This window comes from Cyprinus carpio, chromosome B14, assembly GCF_018340385.1.
Source record: "Cyprinus carpio isolate SPL01 chromosome B14, ASM1834038v1, whole genome shotgun sequence".
Taxonomy (NCBI): Eukaryota; Metazoa; Chordata; class Actinopteri; order Cypriniformes; family Cyprinidae; genus Cyprinus; species Cyprinus carpio.
In genome coordinates, this window is record NC_056610.1 from 16462323 (window position 1) to 16482926 (window position 20604).

Consider the following 20604-nt stretch of genomic DNA (forward strand, 5'->3'; position numbering starts at 1 on the left):
ATATACGTAGCTATGTAAAAACACAATATTCAAATAAATCATTGTGTATATCAAATCCACCTGGCCTCTGTAACTGTCTACTCTGTAGCACTATCGTTTTCAATGCAAAAACATTACATTAATTCAAAATTAATTTGCAGATTTACTCATCTAATATTAACGGATCACCAGGTGGGCGTACAGCAGTAACAGACAGACACATATAATGGTGTCCTGTATGGAAAAATGTTTCCCAGCTGAAAGTTATCCATTTTCACCTGTACAAGTGAACAGAACACTGAGCATCGGCAGGAATGAGGCGCGTTGGAGTGACGTCACCGCCCCTCTTCGACTGATTGGCTAGGGGAGGAGGTGTCAATCTAGAACTTGTGGACCAATTATGATGCTTAAGCCAGCCCTTATTTACATGAAACTCTAAACGCAACATTTGGAAGAAGAAGCGCAGAACGTGGAATAAAGAATAAAGGGAAAAACAGCATAAGCATACAAAAAAATTCAATATGCACAGAAAATGTCTGAGAGCACAAAAAACAGAAATATAACCAAGGAAAACATGATTTTGTGTGCAATTCAGATAATTTAGCATTAATATTACAGTTGTGTGCAATATGATTTTAAATGTGTTTAAAGTTTTGATTCGTGCTTATTTTTTTTTTTAAATGCGTTAGTAATTTTTTTTTATTTATTTATTTTTCCGTGACCGCAATACATTTGGCGGGAATCTGATCCCATACACATCCTTTGAGATGAACTGAAAAATAGCGCAAATCATGGAGAGTAGAACTCTGAAGCGCTCAGTCGGAGTGTGTTCGGCGAGTGAAAATATGCTAAATTTATACTTAGCCTTCAACTCACACACTGGCGCGTAAAATCTGATAATTTTTTAGACATTGTCTTATATTAAACATCATTTAGTCGCTCAGAGTGAATATTTAGTCGCATATGCGAGTGATTTACTCGCAATGTAGTCTTGATAGCACAGTTTCATTTGGCGTCGAGATAGATAAATAAGTTTTACAAAGGCATTTTTAAAAAAAAATATATATATTGTTATTATTTATGATGGCTCTGTGGTTTTCATGCCGACTAGTTTATCTGTCCCAACTGCACGTGTAGATCCTTCTCATTTGATATTGCCCTTGTTGTAACATGTTCATTTTTTTAGAACTTGACTACGCCTGCCAGGCAATGATTGAGGATGAAAGGGCATGTTTTCAGGTTTCCTTTGCAGGTAAACATTAACTCTGCTGTACAGTTGGGTTGGTCTTATCCCCACCCTGAGGTGGTAAATCAGCCAAGGCTTATATAATGTGTCACATCGCCTCGCCCTCCTGCAGCGGGAGTTTTTCTTCTGGGTGATATACAATCTCTCAGTGCATATCCAGCTCCAGAGAGGTCCACCATCATGTTGTTCAGTCAGTGGGCTCTCCTCTTGACCGTGTGGATGCTTCGTGTGGAGGTGTCGTCTTTTAACCTGGACACGCAGAACGTGATGAACTTGCGTGGAGAAGCAGGCACTTTGTTTGGGTTTTCTATGGCCATGCACCATCAACTCAAACCTTCAGATGAGCGAGTGTGAGAAACTTGTTCTTATTATATATTTTTTATTTTATTATTATTTTTTAAGCGAACAAGAAATTTAAAAAAAAATGCCATTTTTCATATTGTTTTTCAAAAAAAAAAAAACAGTTAAAACCTTAACACTTTATAATTACCTGCATGCTTATTAATATTATTGAAATATTAAATAATTATCTGTTTATCGACAACACTTTCCTCTTCAGATTGCTGATTGGAGCCCCTCGTGCTAAAGCATTGCCCAAACATAATGCCAATGTATCTGGAGGTCTGTACAGATGTAAATTCACAACACAATCTGATGATTGTGAACGCATTTCCGTTGATATAAAAGGTTGGTTGTGCTTTACTTATTGTTACTTTAACACATACTGTTAATACTTTATGAGTCAGTTGGATTGCTGAATATGGTAAAGAGCAAATACATTGTTTATTTTTATTTTTTGATATATAATGCAAGCAGTTTAAGTGTCTTAAAGAGCTTATTCTAATCTTAAAGAACGTCCCCAAAACATTCCTGGACAAGATCATAGAGAAAAGCAATGGCTGGGCGTCCGTGTCCGAAGTCAGGGACGAGGAGGCAAAGTAGTGGTAAAGAAGCATTTTGTGTGGTTCATATCAACTGGTTCTAATTTATTATGTTTTGTTGACATTATGCATAAAGTCTGTGTTCTGTTTTATCTAGACTTGTGCCCACAGGTACCAGGATTGGAGTTTTGACAACCGGCGGTTATTGGGCAGATGTTTTGTCATGGAACAGGACCTTACCTTAATGACAGATGGAGCGTCCACAAGAACAATTTGTAAGAATCGGGAACCAGAAAAGCACAAGTTTGGCTACTGTCAACAAGGTGTCTCTGTAGCATTTTCCAAAGACAACAAATATCTTGTTTATGGAGCTCCAGGAGCATATGACTGGACAGGTACTGCAAACATTTTTGGGAAGGTGGTATGTAATTTTATTTATTTTAATAAATTTTAATTTATTTATATGTATGTTTTTTAGAACTCATTGTAACTTTGTAACTCTGTAATATTGAGTATTACCTTGCAGTCTATCATTTATAATCTCTTTTTCACACTAGGCATTGTGCACATGGAGCCTGTTAATGACTTCTCTTTAGAGACCTATGAAACGGGAGATTATAATCAGCCTCAACAAAAGCTTATTTCTGTGGACATCAGCAGCCTTTTAGGTGATTATGGTCAACCTCTTGGACTACTGTTGTACCAGAGGCCAACTTACAGTACAACTGTATTGAATAAAGCCTTGGTCAAAATAATATATTACTGTAAATATAAATGCTTCATCTTGTGTGATGCAGTATTCAGAAATATGTTAGAATGCATCAGCAAATTTAAAATGAGGAATACAAATCGATGTACCAGGGAAACACACTAACTTTTAGAAGTCCCAAAAAAGGCATTTATTGAAACTAAGCAGCAAAAATTTACTCATTCTGAACATACTAATGAATGGACCCCAGGGAAAAACTTCTCTTATGTTCATCAAGGCTGTATTTATTTGATCAAAATGCTGAAAAACTGATAAATATTGAACAAAATAGAATTTCCTATTTTAATATACTTTAAAAAAAAAAATAATTTCTGTGACGCAGCACTGAATTTTTATCAGCCATTACTCCAATCTTCAGTGTCACTTGATCCTTCAGAAGTCATTCTAATATGCTGATTTATTATTAGTGTTGAAACTGTTGTGCTGCTTGACATTTTTTTGGAACCTTTGATACTTTTTTCTTTGATTCTTTAATGAATAAAATATTAAAAACACAAAATTTCTATTTTGAATAACAACTGTTCTTTTTAACTTTTTATGAATCAAAGAATCCTGAAAAAAAGTATCACAGGTCCCAAACAAAATATAAAGCAACACAACTGTTTCCAACATTTATAATAAATCAGCATATTAGAATGATTTCTGAAGGATCTTGTGACACTGAAGACTGGAGTAATGATCCTAAAAATTCAGCTTTGTGTCATTAAATTATACTTTTAAAGTATATTAAAATAGAAAACTATTATTTTAAATTGCAATAATATTTCACAAAATTAGAGCTTTTTTTATTTTTTTAATATATTTTTGATCGAATAAATGCAACCTTGAAAAAAAACATTAAAAGTTAAATTTTTTTTAAAAAACATTAAAAGTCTAACTGATCCAAAACTTTTGAATGGCAGTGTATGAATGCTATGACACTTTAAAATCTGATATCATCTGTTTATCAACTAATTTTCTTTTGTTTTCTGTCAGGCTTTGCTGTCGATACTGGAATGAACCTAATGAAAAAAGGAGAGTTGAATGTTGTGGCCGGGGCTCCGCGATCCAACTACAGCGGGGAGGTTTTGCTGCTGAGACCAGAAGAAAATGCAGAATCAAGGAACCTAAAAGCTGAGTACATCCTTCAAGGCCCAGGTTTGGCCTCCTCCTTTGGCTATGACCTCGCTGTTCTTGACTTAAATGGAGATGGGTGAGTCTTCACTTAACAAGTTACAAAAATGAATAAACAGGATGTGATCGTAAAATTTCTTATGAGTAATAAAGGCATTATACCTTTACAACACAGTTGATTAGGGAGTTAATGTCTGCAATGCTTCAGGTGGGATGATCTTGTTGTGGGTGCACCCGAGTTCTCCAATAAAAGCATGGATGAAGATGTAGGAGGAGCTGTGTATGTTTACATCAACCAACCCAAAGGGCAGCGCTGGAAGCAAATCAAACCAGTGTGTCTATATGGGAAAAGGGACTCCATGTTTGGACTAGCAGTGGCGCATATTGGGGATATCAATCAAGATGGATACCAAGGTTGGATAAAAGGTTTCTTTTTTACTTCAGTCTTGGGCCTCGGCTTTACAATGTGTCCGAAAAGATGATGCTTTCTGATTAACAGATTTTGCAGTGAGTGCTCCTAATGAGGATACAGGGAGAGGTCGGGTGTACATATATCATGGTTCAGCTGCAGAGTTTCATCAAAAACCAGAGGTTTGTAAAAGGAGTCACATATATATAAACTTCTTATCTTTTTTATTTCTTTTATTTCTTCATTTATTGCATTAGAATTTGAGTTAAAAATACTTTGAATGTTTTTTATAAGTAATATATATATATATATATATACAATGTCAAAATATGTGAAACTGTATTATATTATATTATATTATATTATATTATATTATATTATATTATATTATATTATATTATATTATATTATTACTGCCAGAATTAATCATTATGGAGATCTTCTACACTGCATTCCAAATTATTATGCAAGTGACATATCAATAGGATTTCGGTACAATAAAGAGTCAGATTTTTGTTTGTGTTTTTCACATCTTTTAGAATCTCAGACAGATTTGTTCAATAGTTTGCCAGGTCTTCTTAGGTAAATGGAAACCCTACTTAAAGAGGTTGTACTACATTATTAAAGGGATACTCCACCCCAAAATAAAAATTTTGTCATTAATCACTTACCCCCATGTCGTTCCAGACCTGTAAAAGCTCCGTTCGTCTTCGGAACACAATTTAAGATATTTTGGATGAAAACTGGGAGGCTTGAGACTGTCCCATAGACTGCCAAGTAAATAACAGTGTCAAGGTCCATAAAAAGGTATGAAAGTCGTCTTCATGAAATATGGTGAGGAAGAAAGATCTTTCTGAAGATGAAAAGTATGAAACAATGCAATGTCTTGCAAAAGGCATCAAAACAAACAATATTTTGTGAAAAGCTAACAGAAGTTAATGAACTGTCAAAAGATTTGTGAGTGACTTAGAGCACAGAAGATCTTGGTCAGATAAAGATTTATTAAGGAAAGTTTCTGTCAAACAAATTAACTGTATTGTAATACCAGCTGTAAAAAGCCACTGCTGAGCAGCAGACAGGTGTTTGAAGCTACTGGAGTCTCAAGATCCTCTCCATCCAGACTGACAGTTGTGTGTAAAGCTGTGTTTCAGTCACTGCTAACCAAACCTCACAAAGAGAAACCTGCAGTCTTTATTGTACCAAAATCCTATTGATATGTCACTTGCATAATAATTTGGAACGCAGTGTATGCCCTTTTGCACCCTTTTTTCAAAGTGGCTCTCTATTGAAACAGTCTCTGTTTACAGGTTTTAGATGCTGGAGTCCCTAGTATCAAATCGTTTGGTTATTCTTTGGCTGGAAACATGGATATAGATGATAATGGCTATCCAGACCTTGCTGTGGGTTCACTTTCAGATAGTGTGCAAATTTATAGGTTAGATGTTTCCTACATTCATAAAACCATAGATTCATGGTTGATCAGATGTTTTACATTCATATAATTCCTATGAAGTGATAGAATAACCAGACACACCACACATTATAAAGATATTTTCATTAAATATCATTTTGTAGGATCTGAACATTTCAGAATACTAAATTATTTATATTTTAATATTTCTTCTGTTTCTTTTTTTAAGACTAAACCAGTGGTAAACATAAAAAAGACCTTAACATTAACACCAAATAGTATTGATTTCGAGGACTGCAAGAAATATTCATGGTGAGATAACAGCATAATCTATCTATCTATCCATCTATCCATCTATCTATCTATCTATCTATCCATCCATCCATCCATCCATCTATCTATCTATCTACCTACCTATCTATCTATCTATCTATCTATCTATCTGTCTGTCTGTCTGTCAAAATTATTTTGTTTTTAATTTTTTTTTTCTTTTAAAGCATTTTTAGCGATATTACAGCTCAGTCCTGCTTTACTTACACTGCCCAGACACCTACATACAATCACAAACTGAGTGAGTCCGTTCTCCATACCGCATGCTTAAATATCAAAACAAAAATCAATGTCCCAGAGCAATCTTTATGAGTCACCCAAAATGGGTGTGTTTGATTAGTTATAAAATAACTTGTCAGAGCAATTTCTTTGAACTTTCTGTAGCATTTAATCGCATCTGATAGTCACCTTTCTGCAGGGATCAGCTACACGCTAAAGGCTGATACACTGCGGATAGAGAGGGGTCTTCATTCACGAGTGGTCTTTGTTAATCCTGAGGCTGCCCAGGGATACCAGGAACTGTCTGAGGGCAAACAAGAGTGTATCCAGACCCAGCTCAGGCTGCTGGTACTATCAACTCATACTCTGATTTGCTGGTTTTAAGAATTGCAAGTGAGAATTCATGATAAAAACCATTTTATTGTGTCTTAGGGAAATATCCAGGATAAGCTGACCAGCATTTTCATCAGCCTGTCTATTTCTTTGCCGTCTAACAATCCAAAACAGACAATCAGAAACCTCCCTGGCTTAGAGCCAGTTCTGAACGCTCTGCAAGAACATGCAACCAAAGCAGAGGTACATTGTTAAATTTACCATAACACTTGTTGTATTGCTTTAATATTTACCGGTCTCAAACTTGGATTTCTTTGTCACATAATATTTTGTCTCCAGGTCACCTTTAGAAATGCCGGCTGTGGAACTGACAACATCTGTCAGAGTAACCTGCAGCTCAAATATAGGTTCTGCACCAGAGACCAACAACAAGACAAATGTGACCCTCTAGCCATGTAAAACCATTGTCTATGTGGCTTGTGCATGATTTAGGGCTGATGTGTTTTCTATAACTCAAAAATTGCACATGATTGATATTTGGCATGAAGTTTGTATAAAACTAGTGTTTTGTTGCTTCAACTGCAAAACATGTACTGACAAATGTGGACCTATGAGTTTTAATATCTCAGGGGCAGTACTCAAGTAATTATCCAATTATGTTTGAATAACACAATACGATTTGCATATTAGCTACATATTTGGCACATTTTGTAATATAAGAAAAAAACTTTCTATGGCATCCCTGAATTTTGCTGTATCTTTGTGTGTTGAAGGGGAAATGATATTCCTGTAATTTCTCCTGGTGATAAGAATGTTGCCCTGGAGGTCACTGTAACCAACAAAGGTGGAGAAGATGCACACCAGAGCCAACTTTTTGTGACGTTTCCAGAATTTCTGCAGCTATCATCATTTGAGCTGAAGAAGAGTACTGTGAGTGTCCCATTTTACTGAAAACAAATTTCTGTGTAATTCTTGGGACGTTTGTATCAAAAAGCCTGACTATGTTTTGTTTTTTTACCATAATGCAGTCACATTTGTATAACCAGGGGTGCACATAAATGGTCTGCAGGTCCACATGCATGACCAAAAAAAAAAAATGCGCTGTAGAAATAAGTTCTGACAGCGCATTTGTGTACCCATATGTTTGACAGCTGTTAATGCACAATTACCATTTTAGATTGACAAACTGTACTGTATAATATTTCTATTCAAGATGAAAGCACAAATCTAGGCTACCTGCTGCCGTTTTCAAAGCACGAAATAAAACATTTCATTCACTGACGCTCTTCAATCGGCGCTAAACCTGGAAGCGCAAATACTTACTTGCCGGCAACCCGCCAAAATAAAAGCCTGCTGAATTTAAGGTTGAAAATTAAGAAAATTCATAAATAAACGTAAACATTAGCATTTTATTTTTAAGTTTACTATAAAATAAACATATTTGTATTTAATACTCTTTTTATTTTAAAATATAATATTGTTATCACACATTGTTATTTTGTTGATTATTTTATTTTTTAAAAACTAACTAAATAAAGTGCAATAATATTATCACTATTATTACTATGTGCAGTGTGAGGACCAAATCAAATCTCCAGGTTTTCTTAAGAGAACCAGACTGAAAAACTTATTTGCACCCCTGTGTATAACGCTCTGTTGCATCTGTTTGGAAGGACTGTCATATTCAGGCCTAGACTTGTACGCTCAAAAAAAAAGAATGTCGGATTTTCAAGTTGTTCCAAACAACTATGTAAAGTATTCCCTACTGTCCTCAGTTGAACTGAATGAACTAGAAAGTTTCAGATAACTAGTGGTGCATGTTAGCATGCTAAATAAAAGGTAATTAGTTGTTTTTAAATGTTCTTACACATTGTAAACATTGCCCACGCACCTTGCAGACTTGTAATTACCAGTATTACTGTCTTTAAAATATTGTCCAACAATATATTTATCATTTCGTCTATTTTACTCACTAAACAATGACTGAGCAAAGTGAGCGAAACATGTTATTTAATTGAAATAAGTCTTAAATTAAGTGATTTAGTGTACATTCTTTCAGATTTTACATATACGTAGGTGGTGTTTTCAAATGCCTTTTGTTTTATATCAAGGTGCAGCAAGATCAGGTGAATTTTAACCCAAATGAAAATAAAACACAGGCTGAATTCCAACTTGGAAATCCTTTTAAAAGAGACTCAGAGGTATGAAGAGTAATTAAAATTTTACTCAGACCATCAAGCACATGTTCAATCTATAATCAAATCTGTCAGCCTCCTAATTCATGTTCTTTTCTTTTCAACACTTTCAGGTTTCATTCTTCATGATACTTAACATAGGAAGGCTTTCCTTGAGAGTAACAAGCGCTAAAGTGACTATGTTGCTAAAAACGTAAGAAGACTCTGTGATGATATCTTAACCTCTAGTTTAACAATTAATCAACATAATACTTTAATAGAAGTCAGGGCTGGACTGAGACAAAAAATCGTCCCTGGCATTTTTTGGTCCAGACGGCCCACCACTACTTCGATATATATATATGACTGGTAGTGTATGTATGTATCCTAGGTATCACAAATTCATATCACATCTTGTTTTGGATAAGAATAAAACGTAAGGTCCAACAATATTGTGTCTTTTTTTATTTAAATCTAGCTTTATTCACATTGGCCCATGAAAACCTCTATGAACACACTTGACTTGACTTTGGTTGACGAATTTACATTTTATTAAAAAGTGTTAACTGTTTTTATATTCTACACAATGTGTGGCGTGCACACATTAGGATAGGTTAGATGCCTGCCTCCGCTGCGAGTCCCTATCAAGCACTTTACAGATTCAACTACTCTCTTCTTCTCCTCCTGCCTGGCTTATTTGGCCCGCATCACTCACCACAGAGCAAGCCTGTTCTTGATAAAGCTGCTGTGAAAACATGGGAAAAGCAGACGAGGAAGAAGTTGGGGTGAAAGGCGTAAAATACGTCATCGCTTCGTCTATAGCACATTGTGATTGGATGTTTACACTGTCAATACAGGAGACAAACCAATTGGTCACTGGCTGCTCGCTGTCCCTGCGTGATGGTCCTCGGCAAAAAAAACAAAACATTCTGTCGGCCCCTTAAGTGCGTCGACCTACCGGGAAAATGGCCGGTATTACGCGATTACCAATCCAGCCCTGATATTAGAAGTAGTATAATAGTTAATAGTATGAAGAACTTTACAAGTTAATGGGTTTGGAAATCTGTTACTATTTTTGTAGTAAAAGTTTGTTTGTTTTTTGGCAATAGGATCAGCAATCAAAATATTCCAGTAGTCGTTGCAGAAGCAAAAATTATCTTTGAACTGCATCTGAAAATCACTGGGTAAGTCTTGTTAATTGTTAATCAAAAATGTACAGCAGTCAGCAAGTTTTTTGAAGGAAATTAATACTTTTATTTACCAAGCACACTTTCAATTGTCAAAAGTAACAGTAAAGACATTTATTCATTTCAAATAAATCCTGTTCATTTGAACTTTCTGTTCATCAGCGATGAATATTGTTTTCAATATTGATAATAAGATGTTTAAAATGTAAAAAAATATTTTTATTTTCTATTTTTGGTCAAATGAATGTAGCCTAGGTGAGGACATAAGAGATCTTTCAAAAACATTTTTAAAATCTTACTGAACGGTAGTGTACAAGTATTAATGTGGATTCTGCAATGCTTGTGATTTAAAGTATTTAAAACACTGCTGTTCTCTGAATAACGGAATGCTTTTTTTTTCTGATGTATTTTGTCTTTGTAGTCTTGCTAAACCTTCCCAGTTATTCTTTGGAGGAGAAGTAAAAGATTTGAAAGCAATGAAATCAGAAGATGATATCGGCTCTTTGGTCCAATATAAGTTCAGGGTTGGTGTTTCAGCCTCCTTAAAGCTACAGTAATGAATTACAATGCTTTATTATTCATTATCACTAACCTTAATTCAATCTGGTTTAAGCTCTTTCAGTTTCTAGACATAACAACTGAATGATTATAATAATATTTTGCAGATAGTAGCCTATGTATTAGCATATTTATACCTCAGCAGCTTGTCACAGAGAGAGGTAGTGCATCTCTGTCTGTGAATGTACAGTATTTGGCAGTATATTTTATTTACATAAAGAGTCCAGTATAATAAAAGTCCTGTTAATTTTGTGCAAATGTTCTTCTGTGTCAGATCAGTAACGTTGGTCGGCCTCTGAAGTCCTTTGGTTCTGTTGTGCTGAACATTCAGTGGCCAAATGCAACCAAGGAGGGAAAACGGCTCCTGTACCTTGTGCAGAATCTGCAGATCAAGGATCATCGAGAAAATATTATTCACTGCATGCCAGCAGATGCAATCAACCCACTCCGAATTACCAAGGTAGTTCCTTCAGGAGATATAAAGTTAAAGAATGATCATTTATTAGCTGTCACTGGTTCTATTTTGCAGCTCTCTGTATTTGATATATGATAAATTCCTTCTATAGCATTGTGGGAGAGGTCCCTAATGTTTCCAATGCTCACTCTTTAGGCGTCATCCAGAGGACGCCGTGAAGTAGAGCATGAATCAAGCCTGAAGGCTCTTGCCTCTGATGTTTTTCCCTTTATGGGCAACAGAAGAAAGTATAAAATCCTGGTAACTTTTTCTTTTCACTACTATCAGTAGTTATACTAGTGTCTTTAAAATGTATATCAAAGGTTTTAAGGTACTTAAGTTTGTCATTATTGAAAATGTTTTTCTACCTTTCACGTTGCCGCCCCAGACATGTGCTGATGATTTAAGATGTGTGGAGATAAAGTGCCCTCTTGAGGCAGTGGACAGCACTACAGACGTTGTTTTTCACGCACGCTTGTGGAACAATACTTTTCTTGAGGTACAGTTGCTGCACTTTTCTCTGCACTATAAGACTTTCTCTGCTCATTAAAGTTAGTTGGGAGTTCAACCCAACTGATTATATTAAGCAGAACTCAAACTGCAAGGTTACTGTGTGATATTTTCCATTTAAATTTAAAGTAATTTGGTCTACACGCCAAAAATGTTTTTACTGCTAGCTCAATCTATGTTGATTAATGTAGCAATAGTCCTAAACATTTGAAATTTATGGTAGCAATATGAAGTGTTATTGCCAATTTATAATTAAATTATAAGACATTTGTTTGAATTAATTTGAATTAATAAAGTTAAAACTTTTTTTATTTTATTTTATTTATTTTTTTATTCATGTATGTGATTTTTGTTAGAGGACTCAAATTAAATAAGTTCACACTGATTTGCATTAAAGGGATAGTTAACCCAAAAATGAAAGACTCTGTCAAAATTTACTCAGCATCAGGTTTTTCCAAGAGGGTTGTCACTTTTCTTATGCATTTATGATTATGATTCTTATGCATCTATCTATCTCTCTGGCCATACTGAGGGAGTAAACACAAGATAAAAAGTAAAAAACAATAAAACATAACAGAGCAAGCCAAGCTGCCAACACACCACTGGGCACCATCTTGTTCCAGTTGTTCTTTCTATATCTATTTTTTTCACTTTTATTTTTCGTTAAAGGACTATACGTATTCTTGAGAAGCAAATCATCATATGTTCACAGTTTTTACCTTATTTTTGTCAGTCCTCTTAGTTTTTTTTTTTTTAAGAGGACTCAAATTAAATGTTTACTCTATTTTTTAATTATAATGGTTTGGTTTGTCTATTGCCTTTTCTTGAGATTGGATACATTTTTAGGTGTGAGCATACTGACAAGATGTTTTTTTCTTTACAGGAGTATAGTTCATTGAACTACTTGGATATAGTACTGGATGCGTTTTTGACTCTTAATGCGACTCTGCAGAATATTGGGATGCAGCCATCCGATATTAAGGTTAAGTGTCCTGTAGATTAGCACTCATCTATACAATTTTTTTATTTGATTGTGCAATGATTAGACGAAACGAACTGAAATAATATTTCTTTGACTAATATAGGTGAAGCTAACGGTCTTTCGTGAGAGAAAGCCTGCTTTGTTCAGTCGAGTCCCGTGGTGGGTCATTCTACTCAGCATATTGACTGCACTGTTTTTACTGGGTCTTCTCTTCTACCTGTTAAAGAAGGTAATGTGACACTCATCATCTCTAACCTAATTTGGTTTACCAGAAAGATAGGCATTAAATAATATTTACATTGTAGCTAGAAAGGCTGAAGGTAGTTCATGTGCAGACAGAGTATTAATTTGCTGTGATTTTTTATTTAATTGTATTGTTTTTTTGCTTCTCAGTTTGAATGCTTGAATTGTGGAATTTGTGCTAACGAAAAGAAGGTATGCTAAGAATCAGGACAGGACAGAGTTGTGTCTTCTCAGGAAGATGGACAAAGCAGTTTTCTGATTCTGTGGAGATTTTATTTTTTCTTGCACAGGTCAAAAAAAGTATTTTTCTTCTTTGTTTTTTGTGTTTTTCTTTTTCTTTTTTTATGTTGTCTAAATAAAATGTTGAGAATTAATAACTAAATAATCTACAAACAAAAAGTTGTAAACATGTAACACTAAGGACAAATGATGCTACTCTGCTTACATCACATCTGATTAACATTGTCATCTTACAATGTTAATCATACATTTCAGTATCTAATGCAGTGAAAGAACAAACTACATTTACATAGTAATGTGCACTGTCTGTAATGTTGGTGGTAGAGTAAAATTTCCTTTCGCGATGTGGTGTATTTGACTGGAATGACTCAAGTGTCACGGAGAAGGAGGCGGAGGTGTGCGCAGGAACATCTTGAGGGCAGGTGTAAAGATGAGAATGGTGCCGAGCACAGAGACTGTGAGGAAGGCCCAGAGAAAAATCCTGTCCAACACCTGAGCCACAAACTTCCAGTCCTGAACTACCTGGAAGAGTGAAGGAATGTTCATTATCATAACTATCATGACTGGCATCTTCATCAACAAATAATAGTCAACACTAAAAAAGTCATTAGTACTAATAAACATCATTTTTATTCCTTTCTTTATTCTTAACATCAACAGTATGATAGAGCAACCTTATTACTGCAAAACAACATTAAATATATAGCAAAAAATAACATAGATTCTGGCCAAACTATATTTCAAATTTATGCTAAATATATATTGTAATCAATCAGCATAAGAAAAAATATTTTTCCAAATTTCAAAAATGTATTTTTTTTTATTTAAACCTTCACATTTCTATATTACATATATTCTATATTTGTATAAATATTCTATATATTACAGAATTTACTGAAAGGGAAAGACAATACTTTTCAAAAATGTTAAATCTAAAACATTTACAAACTGTTAAAATGTATGAAAATTGTAAAGTACATTTTGGGTAAAAATATATTTAACATTTTAAAATGTGGATATTTTCTAAATATATTTTGGACAAATAAATATATATACACCATTGTTTACTGTTACTATTTTTATGGTTTCAAAAGATTTTGCTTATGTTTTTTTTTTAATACAATAAAAGCAGTAATACTGTAAAAATAAATCTTTACTATAAATTACTGTGATGGAAAGTTTCATTTTCAGCAGCCATTACTCCAGTTTTCAGTGTCACATGATCCTTGATGAATCATTCTAATATGATGATTTGCTTCTCAAGAAACATTTCTTATTATTATCAATGGTGAAAATAGTTATGCTGCCCAATACTTTTTTTAAAAACTAGGAAACTTTTTTTTTCTTGATAACAGCGAACTCAAAAGTGCAGCATTTATTTTAAATAGTAAACACTTTGTTTCAAAAGAATTCTCACTTTTGAAGTTAATGCATTATTCCAAAAAAAGTATTTTAAACGAGCTTAAACTTTAGTGCATGTCTAAAAATATTTTTCATTTTTTATTTATATATGCAGTCATTCATTAGAAACTTCCCTTTACCTTCATCTCAAGACATCTTCAAGCCCTTACCTCCCTAATAAAATGCTCCTTTTTAATGTGGCGTGAGATGTAGCGAACCGAGTTGGTAGCCTGTTCCAGCATATTAATCAGAGCTTGACCTTCTCCTTCAGGGCCAGGTGGCCTTTTCTTGTTCCTGGGCTTAAGGTCAGGGCTGTGAGGCTCCAGCTCTGGGTAATGATAGCGGTCTGTGTTTCCCCTCATGCAGAGCAAATGAGGCAACTGCTGGAGAAACAGCGAACGCACCCACGGAGACATGGGATGGTAAGTAGCTGAAGAGCGGTGGTGGACGTTGATCACAAAAACCGTCACGATGATGGAGAGAGTGACAAAAATCATGATAAAAAGCAGGTACTCTCCAATCAGCGGGATAACCTTGGAGGAAGAAGGGATGATCTCCTCGATGACGAGAAGGAACACAGTGAGGGACACCAGGACGGAGGTGGAGAGAGAGACTTTTTCCCCTTCATCAGAGGGCAGGTAGAAGACCAGCACTGTAAGAAAGGACAAGCCCAGGCAGGGAATAATGAGGAAGAGTGTGTAGAAGAGAGGAAGACGTTTCAGGATGAACGAGTACGTGATGTAGGGGTAGGAGAGGTGGCCGTCTCGCCGACTGCCTTTGACCCCAGTGGCGCTGAGAATCTCCCACTCGCCGTTATCAAAGAAGTCGCTTCGGTCCACCTGCTGATTGATGAGGACTAGTTCGACCATGTTTCCATCATACGTCCAAGAGCCAAACTTCATAGAACAGTTCTGCCGATCGAATGGGAAAAAGGTCACGTCCATGGTGCAGGCGGACTTGTAGCTGGCAGGAGGCGTCCATGTGACCATGCCGTTGTACCGCACGATGGCTTTGGTCATAAGTGAGCCTTCAAAACGTCCATCAGCACTAAAAGTGGTCAGGATAGCATATATTTATATCTTAATATTTCAAAATAAGTCATTCTTGTTACACCTGATATCCACACCAATGGCACAAACTTACTTCTCATATAAAACAATGTCTGGGAGCCAGATGCTCTCTGACGGGACTCTTATAGAGGTGATGCCACCATAATTCTCAGGGTTCCATCGCAGTTTATAATCCAGCCATTCTTAAGAAAAAGAATAATTTTGAGTTCGTTATAACAAAAAAAAGATAATTGAGATACTTTTATAGTTTTTATTTATATTTGAATTTTTTTATTTTTATATGATATTTTTCATTTTAATTTTGCATTACATTTAGTCATTTAGCAGAAGCTTTTATCCAAAGCGACTCATAAATGAAGACAACAGAAGCGATCAAAACCAACAAAAGAGCAATAGTCTCAGTTAGCCTATCACAGTACACATAGCAAGGTTTATTATATATACATGTATATACACATAACAAAAAGAAAACAAGATGATGGTACAGAAAAAGAATAAAGCTAGTGTTAGAGGCTAAAAAAAATAATATAACAAGCCATTAGAAAACAAATAGAGTGCAAGTGTTAGAGGGTCAAGTGTGTTTTTTTTATAAAAAAGAAAACATGTAGTTAAAATAGAATTTGAATAGAGAGTGCTAAAGTTAATAAGGTCAAATAAAGTTAGAAGATATGTGTTTTTACCCATCTCTTGAAGATGGCAAAGGACTCAGCTGCTCGAATTGAGTTGGGCGACATTCCACCAGCAGGGAACAGTTCATGTAAAAGTCTGTGAAAGTGATTTTGTGCCTCTTTGGGATGGCACAATAATGCAGAACTTGCAAAACGCAAGCTTCTAGAGGGTACATAAGTCTAATTTAATGTTTTGTCATTTGTATTGGTTTTTGTTGTTAAAAACAATGTCTATATAATTTTGTTCATTTTTATTTCAGTTTTAGACAATTCCCAGACCATTTTTACAGTGATGCTTATGGTCACTTACCTGCCATAGCCACACATTAGTGGTCATGAGTTGGTTTTTCTCATCCTAAATTCATAAACAGAGAACAAAAAAAAACAAAGATATGCATGAATGAGATAACCATATATATAAATACAAAAAAAAAAAAAAGAGATAAACACAAATAATTAACAAAATCTAATAAAAAACAACCTTCCTGAGATATAAATCTGCTGTAAAACAGAATAAGCAGCATAAATAACCACACTGGGTAAAGACTTTTCATCAAACAGGTTTATATTATTACCTATATTTCTTGAGATTATGAGATATTCGAGGAAGAGCTGTGCTGAGAGGGGTGACTCAGCCCACATAATAATAGCTGTCCTTATTTATTTTCCATAGCCCTTAAAATCATTGGCTATATCTTTTGATAAACGTCCAGCATAACCACTTTTAAAGCCATCTAATACTCTGAATTATGTGGCTCTTGGGCACCTGTGCCTTTAGGTAGGTTTTAAATTAATAATATCAGACAGGCACATCTGAGCCCTTATCAAGTAAATCACATTACAAGGTGTACACGTAGCAACAGTAAGTTGACGTCATCATAGATTGATTATTATCATTAAGGAACACAAAGACTTGATGGTGTACTTTATATTTTGGTGTTTATTGCTACCAATTTGTAATTTTTTTTTTTTTTTTTTTTTTTTTTTTTTGAAGCATTAATAAAATACATTTTAATGCTGATGGATTTCATGCATAATTAAAATTTTACATTGAAGCAGGTTTTACCAAGAAAACAATGTACTCATTCAGGCTCAAAGTAGCTTAGATCACTACTGCGTTGAATTGGTGTGTGTCTGTCCATTTGATGAAATGAATACCTGCAGCATTTGCTGAGCAAATACATTTTCATCGAAATATGCTGAATTACTATCAGTTTAGTTTGAATAATTTAATCACAGAGGGAAATAGCACACCAATGGATTTTTGTGGGTGCACACTGTTAAAGATGCTACAGCTCTCTGGATCTCTGCTCTTTTAATAATTCAGCCTCCTATCACACGAGTCTTCTGAACAACAAAACCCTTTCAAAGATAAAGTGAGGCAGAATAAATCCAGGAGATGGGGAAAAAATATGGATGTGAGCTGCAATAAGGCAATATTTTCTATATATAGACTAAAGAAGCAAATGCACCTAATATTATTTGCCTAATATACAGATAAACTGGCTTCAAAAGTCAATGGTTTTCAAAACCATGGACAGCTCCATCTGTTGTGTTTCAGCACCATGGACAGAGACCAACCAAAGCCAGTCAAAGCTAGGCTTTCAAATTAAGTTTAAAAATTCTGATTCTGTATGTTTGTCTTACCACATCCACTAGCTGAGATATCTTCAAGCCAAAGCGGACCTTCACAGAGTGGTTTGCATGCTGAACCGGCCTGACCCAACGCTGGTACCCCTGAAACAACTCCCTTAGAAGAGCATCTTCTCTTTCTGCCAGAGATACAAACTCTCTAGATGCTAAAACACACATTATCATCATCTTATTACATTATTGATGTGACTTCTTACAGCTTAAAACCATTGTTTATACTACTCTCACTCTCAAGTGACCTTCTACTAATGTTACCTTCTATAGCTGAAATAACAGTGTATGTGCTTTATTTAACTGCTAAATGGCTGTGTTATAAAAGTGAGTCATATGAATAGAGCACACTAAGTGTAATAACATACAGACAAGGACAGACAGAAACCAGACACTTCATAGACATGGCAGTCAGCAGAAGTCCGCTCTCTGCGTCCTTCACTAATTGTTTACTGACCTCAACTGAGGACAAGTGCACTCAACTAAACACAGCGAACAAATTACATTTTGAGGAGAAATTTAAGTAAATAAAAAATAAATAATCATGATAAGATTTCTTATAATTCGCTGACTGTTATTGCTGACAACGATTCAAAACTTTGTTCAGCGACTCATTATGTAATTATTGCGACCTGTGCGGTACGAACATAAATCATTCTGACAACACAATTATCCATTACAAATTGATTTCAAATAATAAATGTTTTTCAGCTCTTTAAATGCATTATGCATAGTCCATAACTCAAAAACAAAAAAGGCTGATAAACAAACATTGAAATAACTTAACAGGGAAGAAAGAGACAGTGATTGTTTTGTACTTACCAGGCGTGGTGGCGATGATGCTGGTAAACAGGGTAAAAAGACCAATGACTGCCAGCGTCATTTTGGGAGAAAGTATTTGATATTGAACACCAACTAAAATAAATGTTAACGTATTAATTGCTCTTTAAAAAAACTTCTCGTAACAATCGATAAAAGTTTGTAGTTGTTATTTGTTGAGAATACTAGATCATAGTAAAGCAGGGAATGTGAGTAGATCACTCCTAGATGGAATCCATCCAGGCGCGCGCGCGCTCGGGTCCCGCGCGTGCGTGTCAGTTTAAAGGGACAGATGAATGCACAGCTTCAGCAAATAAATCAACATACTCAGAAAATGCTGCACAGTGTAATTGTAACTGTCACTCTTTGGCCAAGGTGGTCAACAGCACAATTTCTCACAGTTACACACACACACACACACACACACACACACACACACACACACACACACACACATATATATATATATATATGAGATGTAAGCAATTTTAATACATAAATAATAGGCCCTTTAAAAGCTCTATGTACCTCAAATGATATTTGTTATGTAAATCATAAGACAGTCTCAACTTCCAATTATAGTTGTCAACTTATTTTCCATCATTCAAAGTCCAAAACTTCCAGTAATAATTGTATATTGTATACAAGTATACAGTAAGTATTGTTTGAATGGTTTTTCTTCAGCTTTGGTCAGTTTTATGTCCCTTGGTACTATTTGTATGAGAAATTATTAGTTTTTTTTTTTTTGGCTATATAAAGGTGAAATCTAACTTAGTCTTGGTAACAATATGCACTGGTCTAGAGTGTGTTTGTTTACAATCTCACAGACATATTACAATAAAAACTCAGCGGAATCTCTTGTGTAAACACTCACACTGAGTCCAAGCAGCAGCTCGGGCAAACATATCTCCTCAGCCTCATGGTTACTGTCTGAGCTCAGATGATTTTCTGCTCCAGTTGGAACCAGCTGTGGCCTCCGTGAGGGTCTGTGTCACTTTTCTCTTATGCCATTGCATGTGATTCTCAATCATTCGAACATGAAATTAAACTTAACATAAAAACATGGTCAAATGTCTAATACATAACAAAACTCTGTCAAAGTCAATAATGCATGGATAGAAACAGAAAAATGCATTGCAATAGTTAAAAGTTGTGAAGTCTACACTGGTATTATTGCATTTGGAATTATGATTTAATGGTTGCTGACTCACATCTTTGCTTAGCTTCCTTCATCTACACTGAAGATGCATGTCAGCATGAATCTGCACACAGACTGCCATCTTCAGAAGAGAGCAAAAACAGACTGGAAAATAACTTAAATATTCATACACTCCTTTAAATAATGCATCTCGGCCTCCATTTGCACACTCCTCTGACTGCACTGTCGCCACCTGTCAAATCAGCAGAGCCACAGTCATGATGAGTTAACATTGAAAAACACTAAAAATGCAAAGCAAAAATACAGTCCTAAACCCCAGCAAGTAGAATTGGTGATTAATGTGATAACGAGAAGGTGAAAAGACCCCCTTCTGCACAGCAGATGCATGCTTTGATTTTATTTACCAGTGTAGTGTTACAAGCACTAATGTGGAAGCATAGAAAAAAATACTGTTTCAACAGATTCTACTTTCTAAAGTTATTTTAGGGTTTTAATGACCCAGAGGTTTTAAAAGAACAGTTCACCCAAAAATGAATATTTGCTAAAAATCAAAATTATTTTTTGGCTGAGCTATTCCTTTAAATATTGTGCTAAAGACAATTAATCATTTTGTTGCAAACAGCATAGAAACATTACTAAGCCAATATTATCAAAAACAGATAAGCACAGCTGTTTGCTAATAATATATATATTCATAAACTGCATATAAAAATTCATCTGTAACCATATATTAGCAGCAAAATGTACGTAAATTAAAGTGCAAAAGTGACAAAAAAAATTTTATGATTTTATTTTATTCTACATC

At 35.0% G+C, this 20604-nt stretch overlaps 2 protein-coding genes across 3 annotated transcripts; one reads left to right on the forward strand and one right to left on the reverse strand.

Annotated features, from left to right (window-relative positions):
- The first annotated feature begins 1277 nt into the window (after positions 1–1277).
- LOC109101517 (integrin alpha-6-like) lies at positions 1278–13647 on the forward strand. 2 transcript variants are annotated; one of them, XM_042738241.1, is made up of 25 exons: positions 1278–1575; positions 1785–1912; positions 2078–2169; positions 2264–2501; positions 2664–2774; positions 3851–4067; positions 4197–4402; positions 4488–4579; positions 5705–5833; positions 6038–6120; positions 6315–6379; positions 6557–6705; positions 6790–6933; positions 7030–7145; positions 7464–7620; positions 8802–8891; positions 8999–9078; positions 9974–10048; positions 10473–10575; positions 10884–11069; positions 11220–11324; positions 11452–11562; positions 12457–12555; positions 12659–12784; positions 12949–13647. In XM_042738241.1, the coding sequence occupies exons 1-25, from the start codon at positions 1406–1408 to the stop codon at positions 12997–12999; spliced, it is 3123 nt and encodes a 1040-aa protein (XP_042594175.1). In that variant the 5' UTR covers positions 1278–1405; the 3' UTR covers positions 13000–13647. The 2 variants fall into 2 exon arrangements, with proteins under 2 accessions (XP_042594175.1, XP_042594174.1); XM_042738240.1 differs by having other exon boundaries at positions 1280–1575; positions 6306–6379.
- Positions 13414–19531, reverse strand: LOC109101509 (neuronal acetylcholine receptor subunit non-alpha-2). Its single transcript, XM_042738242.1, has 6 exons — positions 18644–19531; positions 17825–17976; positions 16484–16532; positions 15583–15691; positions 14610–15486; positions 13414–13560 (listed from the first exon to the last, which is right to left on the reverse strand). The coding sequence occupies exons 1-6, from the start codon at positions 18702–18704 to the stop codon at positions 13414–13416; spliced, it is 1395 nt and encodes a 464-aa protein (XP_042594176.1). The 5' UTR covers positions 18705–19531.
- Between the last annotated feature and the right edge of the window lie 1073 nt (positions 19532–20604).

Excerpts from the sequence above, each read along its gene's own strand:
- LOC109101517 (XM_042738240.1), top strand. The coding sequence starts at position 1,406 with ATGTTGTTCAGTCAGTGGGCTCTCCTCTTGACCGTGTGGATGCTTCGT. Across the intron at positions 1,913-2,077 it reads CATTTCCGTTGATATAAAAG|AACGTCCCCAAAACATTCCT; the intron begins GTTGGTTGTGCT and ends CTAATCTTAAAG. Across the intron at positions 10,576-10,883 it reads TGGTCCAATATAAGTTCAGG|ATCAGTAACGTTGGTCGGCC; the intron begins GTTGGTGTTTCA and ends CTTCTGTGTCAG.
- LOC109101509 (XM_042738242.1), bottom strand. The coding sequence starts at position 18,704 with ATGACGCTGGCAGTCATTGGTCTTTTTACCCTGTTTACCAGCATCATC. Across the intron at positions 16,533-17,824 it reads TATCTCAGCTAGTGGATGTG|GATGAGAAAAACCAACTCAT; the intron begins GTAAGACAAACA and ends TTATGAATTTAG. Across the intron at positions 13,561-14,609 it reads AGGAGCATTTTATTAGGGAG|GTAGTTCAGGACTGGAAGTT; the intron begins GTAAGGGCTTGA and ends TCACTCTTCCAG.